This window comes from Protopterus annectens, chromosome 17.part0, assembly GCF_019279795.1.
Source record: "Protopterus annectens isolate FY-2018-M chromosome 17.part0, PAN1.0, whole genome shotgun sequence".
NCBI lineage: Eukaryota > Metazoa > Chordata > Ceratodontiformes > Protopteridae > Protopterus > Protopterus annectens.
In genome coordinates this window covers 387,580,848-387,597,509 of record NC_056751.1, presented here as the reverse complement: position 1 = coordinate 387,597,509, position 16,662 = coordinate 387,580,848, and the positions used below count along the sequence as shown (strand labels likewise).

At 38.1% G+C, this 16,662-nt stretch overlaps 1 protein-coding gene across 10 annotated transcripts in view; it reads right to left on the bottom strand.

Moving 5' to 3' along the window:
• OSBPL5 (oxysterol binding protein like 5) overlaps nt 1–16,662 on the bottom strand; it is a 1,550,034-nt gene that overhangs the window by 431,729 nt on the left and 1,101,643 nt on the right. For all 10 annotated transcript variants that reach the window (XM_044059004.1, XM_044058998.1, XM_044059002.1 and 7 more), the window contains one exon: nt 11,409–11,593. In XM_044059004.1, the coding sequence (XP_043914939.1) occupies nt 11,409–11,593 (185 nt within the window). The remainder of the gene's footprint in view (nt 1–11,408; nt 11,594–16,662) is intronic.

The window sequence follows — 16,662 nt, the reverse complement described above, 5'->3', positions numbered from 1 at the left end:
TATGGCTTTGTCCAGATTTCTTACTCTAAGAGGTTGAGAGACATGACCCCTATATAAAACTGCTCTAACACCTTTAATATTTTTAAAAACAAAGTTTTAGTTGCTGCGCAGTCAGCAGCTTTGCTGTAGTGCTTTGAGCATGACTGTTCTCAGCTACGCCTACCTGCAATATGCCAATGAACATAATTTACAATACTGCAAAATGTGTCTATATTATCTTATTGAAGTATCAGAATATCAAATCTAATATGGTTGACACCATATCATTGAATTCTGAAACATCGAAAGATAAAAAATAAAATGCCTAAAAACAAAAATAAATAAAAACTTACCTTTGCAAGAAGGGGGGGGGGCAAGCCCCCCTGCCCCCCACACCCCCCTACTTAAATATACCAAATCCGAGACTGCAATACATTGAACTAAATGGAAATCTCCCCTTACAGAGATTTCCGTTTAACCGTTCAATGTTTTTTGCTTTCGCTAATCTGGTGCCGACAATATCAGCTTCGATACTGTCGGCCTTCGACAACGTGAAGTAAACCCCTGCAAAATACATCCCAAAGGATAAAGGGTCTCAAACATCTGTCCTATGCTGCCCGACTGAAAGAACTCCAGCTCTATTCAGTCGCTTACCGCTTGCTCAGAGGTGACCTTTGCCTAACATACAAGGCCATGTCAAACCCAGATTTGATGAATATGCTTCACCTCAAAAAATCTAGATCTGTCAGAGCCACAAGGGCGGGAGACTTAAACCTCGACACGGCTATTAATAGGACGTGCTGGAGGGATAGATTCATCACCCAAAGACTCCCTATGCTGTGGAATAAAATCCCGGTATATGTGAGGCAGAGCACCTCGCTGGCCTTGTTCAAGAGAAATCTTGACCAATGGATGGGAGATCGCAGATATACCCCAGGGATTACCTCAGTGTCACTGCTCGACAGAGGCACAGCAAAATAATGGGTATAGTTCCCCATACTAAAGGGGTGGTGTAAGCCACAAAACTATGGGCTAGGCTTGTAAATGCCCTCAGGCAGATAGCCTAGTATGAACCTATGAACCTATGAACCTATGAACATACAAAATGATGATGTTTACACAATTTACATGTTTATAAAAAATGGGAGTGATTAAAGAATTTGCTTTACTTTTCCGTATTCAACGCAACTACGTTATGACAACCTTATTTGCACAGCTGTATAGCACAGCTATTTGTGGATGTGCACTATGCATCTACGCAGCCCCGGACTATGAATTCCCTCAGTAATTCTATATCAGGAATTATTCATATAAAACTAAGTTATATACAGATCTGAATAAAATATGTGTGTCTCTATGCATGGAAGTTACATTATGGTAGCAATAGTATTTAAAGAGAAGACCTTGTAACTGTTGTCATCTTGGTGGCAAGTAACCACAGTGATATTTATGCTTAGTACAGCTATTGGCTTCCAAATTGACAACAATCACAGTTGTTGTTTTTCAATATTACAAATTCTTCTGATTAACTGCTATTATTATCCTAATGAATTACATACATTTGGACAGCAAAAACATTTAAAAGAATAACTATAGTAGAGAAAAAAGAATCATAAACCAGAAGATACTATGCAAGCAGTACAAGCTTTAGATATGCCCTCAAGGAAGAGAATCCTTAAAGTCAATTTACACAGTTTTCCTATTTAGAAACGGTAAGCTTTTTTTTAGTAATGCCACTTCATGACTGCAAGAATAAATAACTTCTTCTACTTTCAACTTTTCCTAATTAGGGCTCACCACAGTGGATCAACTGTCTGCTCATGATTGGCAGTGGAGTTTTACGGTGTCGAGTTGCCAGCCCAGCGCCCAACCTTCCACAGAAGGCACACACACGCACGCACTCACGCCTAGGGCCAATTTAGAGTGTTCAATCCACCTACATTATGTCTTTGGGATGTGGGAGGAAACCAGAGCACCCGGAGGAAACCCACATGACCACAGGGAGGACATGCAGACTCTGCACAGAAGGCACCCCAGCCGAGGATCGAACCAGAGAACCTCTTGCTGTGAGGCTGCAACGCTAATCGCTGCGCCACCCCGGCTGTCCTGCAAGAATAAATGACTGGATATGGGTAATGTTGTATTTACCAACAGCCTGATTTGATCACTTCGGCTTCACCTTCATGACCAAACCATGTCAATTAAGGGTAAACCCAGCAAAACCCACACCCATTCATGAATTACTGCTAAAATGTTTACGTGCCTTGAAATGTGTACTCAGAATATGTACTGCAGTATGGAGTGTGGCTAGGAAGATTTACACAACTGGCTGGAGTACAAGGTCTGGAGGGCTAAACTCAAAGACAGTTCTTCCCTTGGAAGATCATCTGATAGAAGACTTGGAAGTGTGGTATGAGACAGTCATATCTTGGCATAAGCCTATTTATAGGCTATATTACACTGGTGGAAAAAGTGGGGAGGTGGCCAGAGACTTGCCAAATTTTAGTTCCTTGCAGAGCTGCTTACTGCCAAGTGCATGTGCAAGCCATATTTGGGCAACAAATTCCCTATAGTACTGTCATTGATATGTTCCTGATGTGGTTAGCTTGTATCCTTAACCATGGAGGAATTACTGAGGAAAATTATGGAACTGCAGGTAAGGACTCACCAAAAGTTGGTGCAGCTACAACAGCAACTAAATATCCTGGCAAATAAGACTGACAACTCCAAGGCTGTGCCACATTTGAAGAGAATTCAAAGAATGATCTGAAGTCCTACTTAGTGACATCCTAGTGCTACGCTATCACAGAGAACTGCAACCAGTAAAACTTGGCAAAAATCCTGTCATTATAGCCTTATAACAGGGACAGGCATGTAGTTTTCAAGATAACCTGTATACTGGAGGAGTTGCCTGGACACTGAACACTTGATATAAGAAATTACTTAAGTATTATTTGCTTTATTCGAACCTGCAAAGCCAAAGATTACTGAACACGCCTTTGTTTTATATAGTCCTGCGACCAGTGCACTTTGGACATCTATATATGCATACACATGTATACACATAACTATAAATCTCCTAGCATAATGTCAAGTACCATGACACACACCAACAAAAGTAATCAAAAGTTGGTATAATGGTTAAGGTGTTTGTCTCACTGACACAAGGTACAGGGTTTGATTCGCACCTGTCCAGAGGAAACTGGATAGGGTTAAAATGGCTCACAAGGGCTACTAGCCTAGTACTTGCTTATGAACCTATGAAAACAAAAGATAAAGAAAGAGTATGCATATATATATATATATATATATATATCTACACACACACACACACGCACACACCCACACACACACACACACACACACACACACACACACACACACACACATAAAACAACAGCATAAATACACAAACCTACCCTACATATAAGCAGCACCACCCATGTAGGGGGCTGAGCCCCCCCGCTACTTATATAGACTAAATCCGAGGTCGCACTAAAAAGACAAAGTCACGAAACCCACCACTACACAATCTACATTCCACTCACACAAACAGACATCACGTATGTACAAACACCACCCATTCTCAAAACTTACACACTCACACTCTTACCTACATACCGTAACCTATACCTACAACTTCCCAACACACTAACAAATACTAAAATCCCTACCCAAAACCCTTAAAATATAAACACTTACCTGAATCTCCAGCTATCCATTAACACAGCGCACCACCATAACCGCTAATTCGACATTTCCGGATTCAGTGATGTGTGGTCTTTCGTGGAACTGGGCTTTCCCTATTTTAGTCTCGAAATACTAACATTCGATATTTCAGTATTTCAAGATTATAAAGTGAACCCATACACACATACACACAAACACACACACACATATATATATATATATATATATGTATATATATATATATATATATATATATATATATATATATATATATATATATATATATAAAATATGTGTGTATGTGTGTGTGTGTATAAACATATATATATATATATATATATATATATATATATATATATATATATATATAATATAAATATATAAACATATATATATATATATATATATATATATATATATATATATATATATGGATCTCCTTGACTTCATCGACACGCCGAAACACCGATGCTAAGAAGACCGACACGAGAAGACCAATGAGACAGATGATCGACAATGTGAAATCCCGACAGCCAAAATACCGACATGGGCAACGTGTGAGCGCGAGCGGACAGGTAAGTGTGTGCTAGTGAGGGATTTAGCGTTAGGGAGCAGACAGGTAAGTGTGTGCTAGTGAGGGATTTAGCGTTAGGGAGTGGACAGGTAAGTGTGTGCTAGTGAGGGATTTAGCATTAGGGAGCGGACAGGTAAGTGTGCGATAGTGAGGGATTTAGCGTTAGGGAGCGGACAGGTAAGTGTGAGATAGTGTAGGATTTAGGGTTAGGGTGCTGGAAAGGTGAGTGTGCAGTAGTGACGGACTTTAGGTGTAGTGGCGGGTTAAGTGAGTTAGGGTTAGGGTGCGGGTAGGGTAAGTGTGCGATAGTGATGGAATGTAGGTTTAGTGGCGGGTTAAGTGAGTTAGGGTGCGGGTAGGGTAAGTGTGCGGTAGTGTCGGACCTTAGGGTTAGGGTTTGGGTTAGGGTTAGTGCATGTATAGTTGTGTGTTATGTGTAGTTTACGTTTTGTGTGTCGGTGTTTTGGGTGTCGGTGTTATGGTGTTCGGTTTTGTGAGTTGTCGGTTTTGTGCGTTTTCGGTGTTTTGTTGTCGTTGTTTTGAGTGTCGGGTTTGTGGCGTGTCGGTGTTGTGATAGGGATCCATATATATATATATATATATATATATATATATATATATATATATATATATATATATATATATATATGGGTTTACTTCTAAATCCTGAAATCCCAGAAGACTGAACTCTATTTTTGTAAAAGGAAAATAATGAACAGTTGAAACCCTGAACTGCTGATATTTCACAAAGCAAGTAAACACTTACCCAAAACTTCAGGGAACCACACCGGACTATGTAAAACCCGCATAGATGGGGGTCTGCGCCCCCCCCCTCACCTACCTACCTATATATACCTATTCTAGGACTGCACTACAGTGGGGAAAAGGGCATATTTCCTCACACTAGCCAAGTGTTTTCTTGCCTGTAAAAAATCAGCCGTTCAGGATTTCAACCATTCGTTATGCTTGCCTCTCAAAAATAATGTTCGGTTTTGTGGGATTACAGGATTTAGAAGTAGACCCTACACAGAAACATAGCTAAATGTGATTAAGTTTGAGCAGACAGTTCCTCTAATATGGTTCTGAGAGCTGAGAAGAGTAGGCAGAGACAGTCCCAGACTGTGGAACTGTGAGGCAGGAGTGTTAAATGGTGAACCACCATACGGTCGACTTTTTGTTGTTTCTGAGGCAAAACAAAGTTAAGTGCATGAAAAAAAAACAATAACATGAAATATTAAAACTAATTTTCTAAAAAGGATCCAAAGAACAGCATTCCAGGTTCATAATAATATGGTAATGTAAAAACGTCATCCTACTGATAGGCACTTCAATGCACTATTGCTAAAACACTTAAATAAGAGAAAAGAAAACAAAACAAAAACACACACACACACACACACACACACACACACATATATATATATATATATATATATATATATATATATATATATATATGAATTAAATTCTCCTTTTTATCAAGATAATGTTTGTGATGTTAATATATTTTGACTACTTTTATATGAATGTAAATTTGCCTATGTCACAAATGATAATTCAATAAAGGTGTTTGAACAAAAAAAGAAACATATTTATTGAATTATCACTTATGACACAGGCAAACACATTTATATAAATGAAAACAAACCATATAGACATATTTTCATTTGCAAACATTGTATATAATCATTTATACAGTCATTGTAATTTGAGCATTAAATAGCTCATGCAATCCTTGCCTTCCCTTAATCCTCATTTCTCCTCCAAAACATTATTCTGCATGCTGCCATTATGATAAGAAGTTCCCACAGTTCCCAGTTTTTCTATGTAATTTGCACCTACCCTTTTCTAAAGATCTGACTTGCAGTTCTTTTATCTCTGCTACAATATCCATAATTCTAGTGTAGTTGGTTAGACTGTGATTTCCATTTTCTAGTAATTGCTTTTTTGGCAGCTGCCAGAATTAATGCAGCAAGGCCTTACTATGTCTAGGCAATTTCTTTTCTGTATCACTATTACAGCTCATTAAAAAATAATTTTCTTAGTTACACCCATTTGCTCATCCAGTATTTCTGACAGGGTAGTATTCAGGGAAGTTTTAAAGTCTGGCACCTTATTAAACTCCAAAAAAGTATGTTCCCCATTACCACTTTCTTTCCTGTCACAGCTCCAACATTTGCTATCTACCTGAGGAAAAAATTGTTAGGAATCTGCTTGGGGTATAAAAATTCCCATGCAAACACTTCCAAGCAAAAATCTTAAATCTTCTAGACTTTGTTGCATATTTGTGAGCCATACATAAATCCTCCACTGCATTCTTGTGAAATGCTTATCCAGTCTCTCTTCCTAATCCTTTCTAACCTTCTCTGATTGACTCCTATTGTTAATATGCATTTTTTATGCCCTACTAATTATCCCTTTTTTAACAGCAGCTTCTGTTCTAGATTTTACTAAAAACTCTACCAGTGCCGGTCTTTCACTTAGGATCCTCACTACTCATTTCTCTTTGCCTATACTGATATCAGTCCATGATAATGAAAGCAATCTCTTACCTTCAGTCCAAATGTATTCTTAGCCTCTTCTCATTCTAATATTTTCCCTATCTAATTATTTGTCCCCAATACCTTGGTTCCTTTGCCAGTTTTCTCCAATAAATTCCAGCCCCTCTTGCCTATTATTTGTACCCCTAATTGCAGTCATCCATATCAGCAGAATCTCCGTTCTCCATTCCCATGTTGGCCTAGTTCTTAGAAAACCTTCTGCTGCTTTATGAATATAATATACTGTATGGCTGTTAATTCTTGTACAGGATCTGCATACAAAATCCCAGTCTCTCTCCTTATTTCTTGAGCTTCCCTCCTGCGTCATCATCATCCCTTTCAACTTTGAATTATAGCTTTCTGCTTGTGCTATGTGTAGAAGCATTAACTCTGTATAGCTCTGATATATTCATTGATATCAAGAAATACCAAACTACCTTGTTCTATTGGAAGGATCAACTTATCCCACTTGACTCTTGCCCTTTTCCCCTTCCAGATAAAATCCTTCAACTCTTTATTGATTGGTATCCATAACTTCTCCTTTGTTTTATAAAAATATACCTAACCTGTTTATAAAACTAAAGGGACTAAAATCCTTTTCACTGCTTGTATCTTGCTATCCATATCTATAAAACAAAGCATTCAGTTTCTTAGTTTTCATATTATCTTTTGTTTAGTTTCTTCCCATATATCCTTAGCTGCCATAACAGAATCATTTTAACCCACACTCCTAAGTACTTCATTTTATTATGTCCCCATAAACATGAGTATTGCTGAACCAATTCATGTGTGAGTACATGGCTTACAGCTAATTGCCACAGCTTAAGTGATGCAGTGGTGCAGCAGTCAAGACTGTCACCTCACAGCAAGAGGTTCTCCGGCTTGATTCTCGGCTGTGCCTTCTGTCTGAATTCTGCATGTCCTCCCTGCATCTGCATGGGTTTCCACTGGGTACTCCAGCTTCCTCCCACATTTCAAAGACGTGTCTGGAGTGCTTTTCTCCGGGCCTCCTTTAAAAAGTGGCTCTGTCCCAATCAGACTTTCCTGGTAAACAAATGTTAAATAAATAAATAAATTGCCTTTATGTTGTCTTCATTAATTTTGTATCCCCAAAAGACTTGAAACTGTCTCAGAATATTCCACAACACTGAGGTATCCTTTTCTGGCTTTATTAGGTACAAAATAATATCATCTGCAAATAAAGTCAACTTTTCTTGATTATCATACCAAGTATATCCTTGAATTTCTGAGTCCCTTATTTTCTTTGCCAGTGGTTTTAAATGTATTGCAAATAACAAAGTGGAAAGAGGACACCCCTGCCTGGTTTCTCTGTTCAACCAGAACTTATCAGAAAGGAAATGCCCCACTTTAATTTTTATCTCTGATCCCTCATATATCCTTCTAATTAATCTTATTATTGTGTCAGGAAATTCAAATGCTTCCATTGCCCTACTCATAAAACCCCAGCATACTCTGTCAAATGCTTTCTCTATGCATCAAGACCCACCAAAAACAGTGGTGTTTTCTTACATTCTGCTTCCCTATGGATCATCATTCTTCTATTAATATCAAATGTTTGCCTCTCCTCAACAAAACCACATTGATCCTTATCTATCAATTTTGGCATCACCTTTGCCATTTTTAGTCATTATAGACATAAACACTTTATAATCATTGTTTAGAATTGAAATGGGCATATGTGAAACTGGATCTGATGATTCTTTACCATCTGTAGGTATTACAGCCACCATAGCTTTCTTCCAAGATGTTGGTGTTTCTCCCCCTTTTAATATACTGTTAAAAAAAACTTCTAGATATTTAGCACTTTCTTCCCTCCTAGCTTCCAAACTTCCACAGATAGAAAGGGAAGCACCAGTGTTTCATTTTTGCTTCATTATCCTGAATTTTTATTTCAGTTATTTTTGGAGTGTGATTTGAAATAATTATTGATGCATATCAAAACTTTTAATTAAATGCACATTCTTGTGAAATATAATTTCTGTCTAGCCTAGCTCAGTTTCTATACCTTAGGTAATAATATGTAAAGGCTCTCTGAGGTCTGACTTAATTCACATCTTCCATACTAAATATTTTCATTAGTTTCTTCAGAAATATACCCTCTTTTGTTATATTTCCCTTCTAGACTCCCCAGATGCATCCTCAATGTTGCAAATCAAATTCCAGTCTACCTATATGTAATATTCATTGCTGAAAGCTGATTATTTCTCCCAAAATTTTCTTAAGCTCCAGTGTAGCAGTTTTAGGTGGAATATAAATGCATACCAGCATAATCCTCCTCCCTTGCCAGTAGCCCCTGACTGCTATGACTCTACCATTATTATGTTTGTTCCCTCTTCTATCACTATTGTTTCCTCTTCTATCACTACTCTAGCAATTAATATCAGTACTCCCCTTTTTCTTTGTCTCAGATATTCCATTGAATAACCTTCCTGAAACCCTTTCTTTATCAAATTCACTGCTCAGTGTTTTCCAAATGAGTCTCCCATGGCATAGCTATTCGTACATTGCATTTCTTAATATAGTTCATGACTCTTTCTTTTTTGTATATACCTGTGAGACCTTTCACATTCAAACATAATATGAAAAGTGTTGCCATTATGATAAGAAGTTATATTTCCCAGCTGTTGTGTAGAACAGCTTTTTGAAAATGTCTAGTTTCAGCTTTGTGTTACATGCATGCACTAATGTTTGGCAAGTTTATACTTTAATATGAACAAAATTCTTAGCAACAAACCATCAAAAATTCTGACTGCAGTGACACTGCATGAACTATACTGATTTGAAAAGGCTATAGTCATCATGTAAGCATTTTACATCAAATTTCTAGAAAAGTCACTTAACTAGACATGTGACACAAAGAAATGTTTTATGTCAGCAATTACAATTCAAGTTAATGAAGCAGGTTGTAAGATCACTGAAACAAAACAGCAGTAATTATTTTTTATTAATAATTAACTTGACCTGATCAAAGCAGCATACTCTAATATGAATTGTGCTGCCTTACACAGTGAGATGATTAACTAGAGCATTTTGCTGGTGTATGTTAATTACATAAAATCACAAAAGGAACCTTAAAAGCAACACTATAGTGCCAATATAGACTACCTTTGTTTCGGAAATTAATTTTCTGTAGCATCACTGAAACACTTTAGATAAAGCGTAAGAGTTAATGTTAACATAACAGGAAATGTCAGGACTGCATAGTACTCTCGATAAATAAACTTTTCTTACAGAGTCTTAGAACCATTTGCTCCACCTGGACATGCATGCAAAGGCCTCAGGCAGATAAATAAATGGCAAGGATGGAATTCCAGAACAGAATGGCTTTTCTCCTTACTATACATTACTACAGCAGTAATGGCATAAACTTCATCCAAGTACAGTGACACAGTTTATAACCTTCTGAGTCAAAATCTCACATGTTCCCCTTTAGTAAGTAGTGTAGCTCTGAATAAAAATAACAGTGGTAGTAATAATCTGTTCATTATAGCTAGGTCCGGTGTGGATTATATCCGCTTCCACTCATAACTTGTACTCAAGGTATAGCCAAGTGACTTAAGTACATAAGAAACATATTACTGGTTATTTTTATACAACCCACACCCCTCAGTGCCTTACTGCAGTTATTCTAGAAACTCCCACTAGGAGTCAGAGAATTATGCCTGAGCTTACTGCCCAAAGTGCATTGCCCAATCAGTGTGAGAGATAATTGCTGATTCACACATGTTAAAGATGTACTGAAAAACTCCTCATTACAGGTTCACTACCATGTCTCTAAATGCAATACTGCACTGTCAGACCTGTTAAGTACTAGTGTTCTTCCTAGTCATAAATGCATTATGCTAGTAAATGAATCTCCTGACACCAACTCATGAGCACACACATGCACACAATTAACCCCCCCCCCCCCACACACACACACACACACTGACACTTTCTCACCGCATAGCTTCACTGGACTTATCTGCACTCCGAATACATTTCTGAGAGTGAGCTTACAGTTAATAAGCATTAGCCACTCTCCCATATTGTTGTATTAATATGCAGATTCAACCATGAGTCTGTTTTCCATACAAAGGCCCTGTGAGGGGAAAACCATAGGTGGGAGACAGTGTAAGAATCAGACAAGCTTAGCGCAATGCTGAAATCTTCTAAGAAAAGACTTCCACAATGCTGTAAGCCTTTCTGAATTTCAGGGTCTTTTTTATTAGTGGGCTTTGCCATGGTTACATGACAGGATATTAATGTCACACTGTACTGTAATTAAAGATTTTAACACTAAATCTATAAAATACTATAGTGCCAATGTGTGATAACATGAACATGGGAATTATACAAAAAGTTACACATTTCATGAAAACATATCTAACTTATAAATGATGAGATTATCTAAAATTAATGTCAGAACTATTCAGGGATGTATACACTCCTAAAGCAGATTTTATTTCTGTACCTGAAGGAACCTTGAAAATCATAATAAAAACTACTGGAGTGGAAGTTCACTCAATTGTCATGAAGCAAACAGCTGTGTATACATCAATCACACCTCATAAAATGTTCACATATATTCGACAAGTGTCTTGCCAGCAAAAAGTGGTACTTACATGGAAAGAAGATCTGCATGATAATAGTAGTCTGAGAGCTTGTCCAGGAAAGATCGAGGTTCAAGTATGAATGTGGGCAGCACAACCCGGGACAAGTCCATACCAGGCCGTAATTGTTTTAGAAGAGTCCATATCAAACCTTTGTTTTCCTCAGACACTGTTTCTGTTTGGGAAACTTCACCAATCTAGATAAGAATAGATGAGATTCACATTAGCTGGATGTTAATCAACTGATTTATTATGGATATTTTTCTCTATAACATTTGTTAGTAGTTACTTGTATTGATGGCATTAAATATAGTATTTATAAAAGTAAACCTGTGCTAATGAATCCCATAATAATGCAACTCTATAGGTATCACTACATACTTTTCCACAGTAGTGAATGCTACACACAGTACATGGAAGAATTAAAAGTGTTTATCACATTTTCTAAAACTGTCAGTCTTGTTAATTGCTAGATCACTTTTTTGATAACACGTGAAGTACAAAAAACAATTTCTACAACACTAAAGAATTAGGATGTACAGCTTTAACTCACATTAGTAAACTCCCTAGTGTCCAGAATGTCAGTCATGTTCTGCAGTCCATTTACCACTTACCAACTCACTACTCCCAATGTTATACTGTGGCTTGTTTTCTAGTGTTCACCTTGTCCCCTTAAAGGCTAAGGGTGTTATTCATAGAAAATGTGCACCATGCAGCAGGTAGTTTATGCCATAGAGTGGCATATAAAAGTCGTGCTTGATTAGTAAATTCACCGAACAATTTCACTGCACAATAGGGCAAGACCTGGTGCATTGTCCTCTTTCACTATACAATGAATAGTAGCCCGAATACCAATGAACTCCACCAATCATATTCAATTAAAAAATGTAAAAAATAACTTTTTATGTACTGTCCTAGTAAACTGAATTGTGGATTCCAAATGTGTACAAATAGATGGTCTACTGTTTGTGGGTAACACAATCCCCATCACTGACAATATATTGCATACAACAATGAGCAACATACTACACTGACAAAGTCCCCCCCCCCCCCAAACATATCTGCTGCATTGCAGGCAAATCCTTACCAGCAACAGAATTGTTTATTGTGCAGGCAAACCTGCTACCACATAAAAACCTTGCCTTGTTCTCACACTATGATGCTGCTGAACTTCTGCCAATGGGAGAACTTACAGCACCAGATTTCATCATTGTCATAATGTGGTATTGAACTATAGTCCCCATTTTTATGCTTAATAACTATCATTGCTTTATGAATCACCAATGGGCATTATGGCGGACTGTAATTCATGTTAAGGAAGGTACATCTTATAGGTTCATAGGTTCATAATCGGTTACTACGCTAACAGCCCTAGAGCTCTTGCAAGGATAGCCATATATATCCTGAGTTCCCCAGATGTCTGTGGTTAGGTGAGTGACGTTCTCAGAGGTTAAGGGTCTATGGTAGTTAATATCAACTTTTCCTGTCCAGGCGAGACATGGGCACCACCCCAGGAGTGAATTTGTGGTCACCCATCCATTGATCTAGGTTGCATTTGAAGACGGTCAGGGAGGGGCTCTGTTTCATGTGATTTGGAAGCTTGTTCAGAGCAGTGGTAGTCTCTGGGAGATGTGTCTATCTCCAGCATGACCTGTTCATGTCAGAGGCTAGGTTAAGCTCCCTGCAGCGAGTGACCCTCCTGCAGTTTGATTTACGAATGTGCAGCATTTCCATTAGGGCCAGGTCAGAGACTGCCCTGTAATCCAGGCACAGGTTACCCCTTAGCAACCTGCAAGAGAGAGAATACAGTGACAGGGCTTTCAGTCTTTCCACTTAGGACTTGTTTTGTGTACCCTGTAATTTCTTGGTGAGAAACCTCTGTGGTCTCTCCAGTTGCTACAGGTGTCTGGTGAGGTACATGCAAAAGGGATGTACTCAACTATTGGTCTGATGAGGGCTCAGTATAACAGAATTATATCTGATGCCTTTACTTATAAGATGTGCTACATAGATGGTTTTCCTTACTACTGTGGATACATAGTGATCAAAGTTCAGATTGCTATCAACCTGTGTACCCAAATCATGTACCACTGGGTCTACACTTAGGGGGGTACTGTCTCTAATGTAATTAGCAGGGATATTAGCTTTCCCAGAGGGAATAATAATGCATTTTTTTGCATTTAGCTTTAATCTGTGGCTTTGGCACCAATCATTTGTCTGCATTAACCCTGTCTACAGTATATTAACATCTCTGGGGAACTCAAGGATTGCTCACAATTTGCAATTGTCAGTGAACTTGGTCAGCTACAGGCAGTCCAAGTTTGCCTGGAATTCTGAGAAATAAATTCTGAACAGTAACGGGCCCGGCACAGAAGTCTATGGTACAACCACTGGTGACTGGTCGTTGGTTAGAGATGAAGTAACCCACTTTGACAGTATGTGTCTTGTCAGTGAGCCAGATGGCTACTCATCTGGTAATGTAGGGGTTAATTCACAATTGGGAGAGTTTCTCTATAATACCTGAGAGGGGGATTGTATCAAATGCACTGTCTTTCCCTTATCCAGGGCCTTGGTGACATTCTCAAATTAGTCAACAATGTATAACAGGCATGATCTACCATTAATGAATCTGAATTGGGTTTGGTCTGGAGATTACCTATGTCCTTGTTAATAAGGTCCATAATGATTCTTTCCATGGCCTTGCAGATGAGGCTAGTCAAGCTTATGGCCTTTTAATTCCCAGGGTTGGTTGAAGATTCCCCTTTGTGTGGGGGGATTACAGTTGTTGTCCTCCATTCCAGCAGAACATAGCCAATTAGGAGGCTGTGGCAGAACAGGGATCCAAGTGGATCTGCAAGGTCATGTTTTAGGATGCTTAAAATGTAACCTGGGATGCAGTTTGGTCCCACTAATGCTGTGTTTTGGCCTTCAAGAGGGAGAGATGACCTGCTCTCTTGAGATAACAGGCTAAAGAATGGTGGCAGGTATACTTCGGGGAATGACTGGAGAGGACAGGGGGGTGACGTTTGCTCCAAATCGTCTGCTAGCAGGTTGGGTATTACCTCCAGTTGAGTATGGGTGGTGCAATCCACAACCATTTCAGCACACAGCTGAGTGTTCCATTTTAGATTTCAGATGTAGTTAAAGAATGCCTTGTTATTATCTTTAATCAGGAGGCTATTTTTGCTTCATAATTAGCTTTGGAGGACTTGTCAAGATTTCTTATTTGTTTTTTAAGGCTAGAGAGGGTTTTCTTCCTCTGCTGAGCCAGTTCCCTTTTGTTCTTGGACATTAGCTTTTTTAACATGTTGTAAAGCCTCAAAAAGCACAAAACCAGAGAAACACTTCGAAAACTAAGAATGAAAATAAAAAAAAACACAGTTCTCAGCTGCAAAACCTGTGTAGAAAAAACACCAGGAGTCAAATTAGCACTTTTGTTCCTTTTGCTTCCAGAACTTCAGCAGAAATAAAACATCATTACAAAAATCACACTTTAAATACTCAAACTGGATGACGTCATCATCCAATCAAATAAAATTGGCTCTTCTAAAAGTACACTAACCCAAGTATAAAAAATTCACAAGCTAATAGTATTATTATACAAATACAAAAAACTCAGACTGCAAAAGTTCTAACAGTACATATGCCTAATGATATTTATATTTAATAGGCTCTTTATAGAAACAGTTTCATTTAAACCAGGGTAAACATCTGCCCTTAAAAGGATCTGCCATTTTAATTCTAACATTTCTAAACAAATATTAAACCGATCCACAAAGCCACTTGTGTTAACTTGTTGTAAGACTAAAACATAAAACTTTTTTATATAAAGTTAAATAAAACTTTTTTGGACAGCGCAGTGGTGCAGCAGTAGTGTTGTTGCCTCACAGCAAGAGGTTCTTCAGTTCGACTCTCGGTTGGGGCGCCTTCTGTGTGGAGTCTGCTTGTCCTACCTGCGTTCATGTGGGTTTCTACCGGGTGCTCTGTTTTCCTCCCACATACAAAGACATGCATCTGGAGCATTTCTCGCTGGGTCTCTGCTGAAAATTGGCTTCGTTCCAAGTCGGACTTTCCCAGTAAATAAATGTTAAATAATAAATAATAAATTTAGTCTAACAACAAGTTAACACAAGTGGCTTTGTGGATCAGTTTTATTTTTTGTTATACTTGAGTTAGTGTACTTTTAATAGAGCCCATTTTATTTGACTGGATGATGACGTCATCCAATTTGAGTGATTTTGTAATGGTGTTTTATTTCTGATGAAGTTCTGGAAGTAAAAGGAACAAAAGTGCTAATTTGACTCCTGGTGTTCTTTCTACACAAGTTTTGCAGCTGAGAACTATGTTTTTTTGTTATGTTGTAAAGCCTGTTTATACTAGGGGTTCACCAGGGTGGCTTGTTTTTTCAGCAAAACCTGGTTTTAATCTGGGCAGGTATAGCTGATTCTATACAACTACTTAAGTGGTTATACATGGCACTGGTGTATACCTCTGCAAAGGAATGAAGTAGCTATACATGCTTACTTGGTAAGACATACTATATGTTGATAAAAGCTATATTAGAGCTGCAGGTATTGTTGTCATGCTATACAGAGCTACTTTCTATTCCTGGCACACGATCACCTGGTACTCCTGTGTACCACTTGTAAAACCAGGATGGGTACTATATGTCACCATAGACTTCTGTGATTCATATCTATGATTAGTGATAGTTTCCGGTGGTCTTCCTGACATAGCGCACACAATTCCTATCTGCAGCTGCATACGATGACCACAAATACAAGGGTCCATCTTTTACATCTGTTAACTCTAAGCATCTTTAACCATTAAAATAATTTAGCATTTATATCAGGTTAGCACCATTATGTTCAATCCATGTCTAACGTTAAATAAATTACCCTCAAACCTACTTTTATCTAGCATCTAGAACATACACACCCCTAAACATGTTCTCTTACAAATTTCTTCTCCTGTACAGGAAAGAAAAAACTTGCTACAAAACCTGACAAGTAATGCAGCTAACACTAACAGCATAATCTGCTTTGCACTAAGCACTGATTATATGGAACAGCTGTACCTCATGTTTCTTGAAGATTCTAAAATCATAACTTATCAATTTTCCTAACCAGCTATGGAAACCATGCATTCATACATGACAGACTGACCTTTGATGCCAAACATTTTAAATACAAGCTGGAAGGTTTCAGGGAACAAATATTTTTTAGACCATGTAAGATCTACTGAGGTTTTTGCAGACAATGCTGCT